The sequence below is a fragment of the Ailuropoda melanoleuca genome, chromosome 11 (assembly GCF_002007445.2).
Source record: "Ailuropoda melanoleuca isolate Jingjing chromosome 11, ASM200744v2, whole genome shotgun sequence".
Classification (NCBI taxonomy): Eukaryota; Metazoa; Chordata; class Mammalia; order Carnivora; family Ursidae; genus Ailuropoda; species Ailuropoda melanoleuca.
In genome coordinates, this window is record NC_048228.1 from 35,273,404 (window position 1) to 35,277,385 (window position 3,982).

Sequence of the window (3,982 nt, forward strand, 5' to 3'; positions counted from 1 at the left end):
AATTCTTACAAACAATGAAATCCTGGGGCCCACAGATTTTAAGTAACTAGTTACATTTACACATTTTAGTGTAAAAAATGAACTGTATTCAAGCCTGGGTTGAAATGCCTTTTGCAGGTTTTAATTCCTACACTGTGACCATTTTACAGATGAGTGAGTGAGTCTTAGAGAAGCTAAGTGATTTGCCCAAAGTTGTATACCTAAGAACTGGAAGAACCAGGAAAGAAAAGCAGGTAGTTTCCCCCCTGCCCCGGCCCCCCTAGTTCTTTCTGTTCTTCATAATAGGCTTTTTTTTTTTAATGTATGACATTTAATAACAGCATTAGAAACACTAACCCATGCTGAAAAATGATGGAATGGTTACATATTTAAAGAAAAAGAAGTGGCAAAACCTACAGAAGAATTCTAAATTACTAATAAACTAAATTCTAAATTCTAAATAACTAAATTTCTTAGCACATGATGCAAACTTATCAATAGCCTAGTATAAAACACTTTTATTTCATAGAATCTCAGATTGAAATTTTCTCAGGGTGGGTATTTATAATTTCTTTTTACATATCCACAAATGTCAAATTAAATTCTACATGGTTAAAAGATACAAAGGTAAAAAAGAAAAGAAACAGAAAATGTAGGAAACTATATGTACAGGCTTTGAAAAGGAGAGGTTTTTTTTTTTTTTTTAAAGATTTTATTATTTATTCGACAGAGATAGAGACAGCCAGCGAGAGAGGGAACACAAGCAGGGGGAGTGGGAGAGGAAGAAGCAGGCTCATAGCAGAGGAGCCTGATGTGGGGCTCGATCCCATAACGCCGGGATCACGCCCTGAGCCGAAGGCAGACGCTTAACCGCTATGCCACCCAGGCGCCCCAAAAGGAGAGGTTTTCTTAAGCAATCCTGAAGACCTTGGAAGATATATAGATATATATATATATCTTAACACATACATGACTATTTAAAGATTCTACATGACATTTGATATTCCATACCCTTATGATATATTTTTTATTTTGGAAATGCTAGGATATAGGAAGTGTACCCAGTTTGCATTACTACAAAGAATGTAAGGTATATGGGCTGTGTGTATACGTGTGTGTGTGTAAGAACACAAGAATGAAGCAAGACCTTATCTACATGTGTCGACTTGACTGGCTACCTCTGAAATTTACAAGTCTCTTAAGGTCTCACTATTTTGACTCTGCGTACTCCTACCCAATCCCTATACATCAGCTATAGTGACCTTCTTGAAAGGTAATAATCACAACATTCCCTTATTTTAGTAGCATTTTTTGCCATTCAAAGAGAATCCAGATTCCTAACTAAGGGCCACAAGGTCTTTCATGATCTATTCCCTGCCTACTAACCTCCTTCCATGTTCTTTTTTGGACATGTTCCAGTTCATGTTGATTTTCAACGGGTTTCTTGCATGTACTTGGTTTGGATGCCCTGTCACCCTCTCTTCTACATGAACAGCTCCTGACCAGGCAGGTCATCACTAATATTTTATCTCCTCAGGGAACCATACTTGATCACTGTTCTGCAAGTAGATGTTCTCTTTAATTGCTGTAAGAGCACCTGAGTTATTTTTTCCATAGCACTTATCACGATTTAAATCATTTTATTTGATCACATGTTTTAGTTTTCTTTTCTCACCAGACTCTATATTTCATAGATCCAGTGACATTTCTCTGTGGTGGAGTTATCTACAGTTTCTTCATCAGTGCCTGGTACATAATTGGCACTTAACAAATATTGTATGAAAAAATGCATAAATAAATGAAGAGTGAGTGAATATGTATTTTTTAAAATAGTTTTTGAGAATCTGTATGTCTGCTTGGAGAAAAAAATGAATTTTCTCTGGAATGATATGGTATATAGAAAGAGGTTATAAAGTGTGGAGAGCTTTGGCTTCTAAAATGGAATAGAAATATAAACTATGAATATATTCATCCCAAAGAAAATAAAATTCCTCTTAACAATTAACAATATGAAGGAAAGTAACTCTCCCCAAAATACCTTAGTATTCTTATTCTGAGATTTAAGTTCATTCACATTCTATTAGTACCTAGTAAAGCTTAAAATGTCTACCCTCCCATCTCCTCCACACAACATATAGGTTCACTCACTCACCCACTCTCACCCACCCATCCCCCCAGTAATTACTGAACTTCTAGAATCCAGTGGATTTTAGGATCAATACTTAGGTATTGGGAAACTGGGGTTAATGTAATAAGGGTGAAGGAGTTGGAGGCCATTCCTAACATTTCAAGGAATTCACATCCTAAAGCATCATTAGGACTTGAAAGAGGTTTGTATCAGCATCATCAATTTTTAAAATAATGATGTCAACTAGACTGACTCTAGGAAACCATAATAGCAGCAGCAGATATAGGACATCATATGAAAAGGCACAGAATAATGCTAGAACCTGTGTCAGAATATATTTAATAGCCATCAAAACACTCTCCAACATAGTATTAATATGTTTACCTTTTTGAACAAAGAACTCAGACGTGGGGTACAAATTATTCTGCTGTGGAAGGTTACAGAGAAAAATGTATACCACCTTTGTTGCTGTAATTGACATTCATTCATTCATCCCACACTTATTTATTGAATGTCAACCACTGTGATTTTCACCGTGCTAGCCACTGGGATAATTTTTAACAAAAATCATTCAGTTCTCTCATGCAGATTGATGGGACTTGAGGAAGAAAGAATTACTTCTGTATACGTGTTTATAAACCACAGCCCAGAATAAAAACTAGCTTCATGTTTTACATGAAGGACTGCTTCGTAAGCCTTTTTTTTTCCTGATAAAATAACTTCTAAATGATGGTTATTTAAAATAAGATAGAAATAAAGATTTTCACTTTTGGAATAGAAGTAGACATTTGCAGGAACCTTATTTGTTGACAAGATTAACTTTTACCCACCCCATAATCATAAGTAAAAATAAGGTTTTCATCTAAAAACAAATGCAGTATAGAAAATACCCCAAGTCATTTGAAAGAATTGGATAATCCTAATGATATTTGGAATGGGATTTGTAAAAACCTTTTCAGTCTTCATGTGCCTAAGTCCCTGACCCATTCGGAACAAAATACTAGCTCATGTTTTCTAGCTTTGGAATTCCACTGGAAACAGATCCATTAGACACAGCACAGAAGGCTGTGAATTCCCTCTGCTTAAGCACTCTGGCAACTCAAAATCTTCTTTAAATCAATAGGAGGTATAATTAAATTGCAAACTGTATGTCAAAGTTAAAATTTCAAAAAAGAAAATAAAAACAATCTCAATGTAGCAATATGGGAGACAAAATAGTAGACTATGAATGAAGAACAATGACCAGTACCTTTTGAATGCCTGCTTGGGATTCCAGAACGTTATTCTCTGATCCATTGCTTCTGTTGATCATCCGCCACATTTGGGAATACATGCTGTCCCTTTCAAAAGGATTCATTCCCTTCATTCGGACATGCTCATATACTGCAGAGTCCAGTACTGTGCCGTAAGGGATGTCTGTTTGCTTGGAAAGGTCCTGGAGCGATCTTTGTTATTAGGAGAGAAAAGAGACACAAGAAAAGAGTACTGAATATTTTCAGCTGTAAATAAAGTTATAAGCAGTAGAAAATAATATATGTAAATATAGATGTCAAATTGCTTTTCTTATTTTGTGGTTTCTTAACATTAAAATGTAATATATAAGGAGAATTGCTGTTAGAGTGTATGACACGTGAATCATTAGAAGACAAAATCATTACTGAAAAAAAAATGAAAATTTCTAATGGTAAGGCAATGCTTTTTTTGGTGAACTTTCACTGTGAAAAACAAAACAAAACAAAACAAAACTAAGTCTAGCAATCCCATCAAAGCAAAAACAAATTAAATTAGATTGCTGATAATCTCATAATCATTTAGTTTAAAAAAATCTATATGTTATAAACTCTAAGCCTATGTTCTTTTAGGTGGCAATGCTTT

The 3,982-nt window shown here is 34.8% G+C and overlaps 1 protein-coding gene across 1 annotated transcript in view; it reads right to left on the bottom strand.

Moving 5' to 3' along the window:
- Window positions 1–3,982, bottom strand: part of GRID2 (glutamate ionotropic receptor delta type subunit 2) — a 1,429,995-nt gene that overhangs the window by 206,936 nt on the left and 1,219,077 nt on the right. The window contains exon 13 of the mRNA XM_034672012.1: window positions 3,357–3,552. Within this exon, the coding sequence (XP_034527903.1) occupies window positions 3,357–3,552 (196 nt within the window). The remainder of the gene's footprint in view (window positions 1–3,356; window positions 3,553–3,982) is intronic.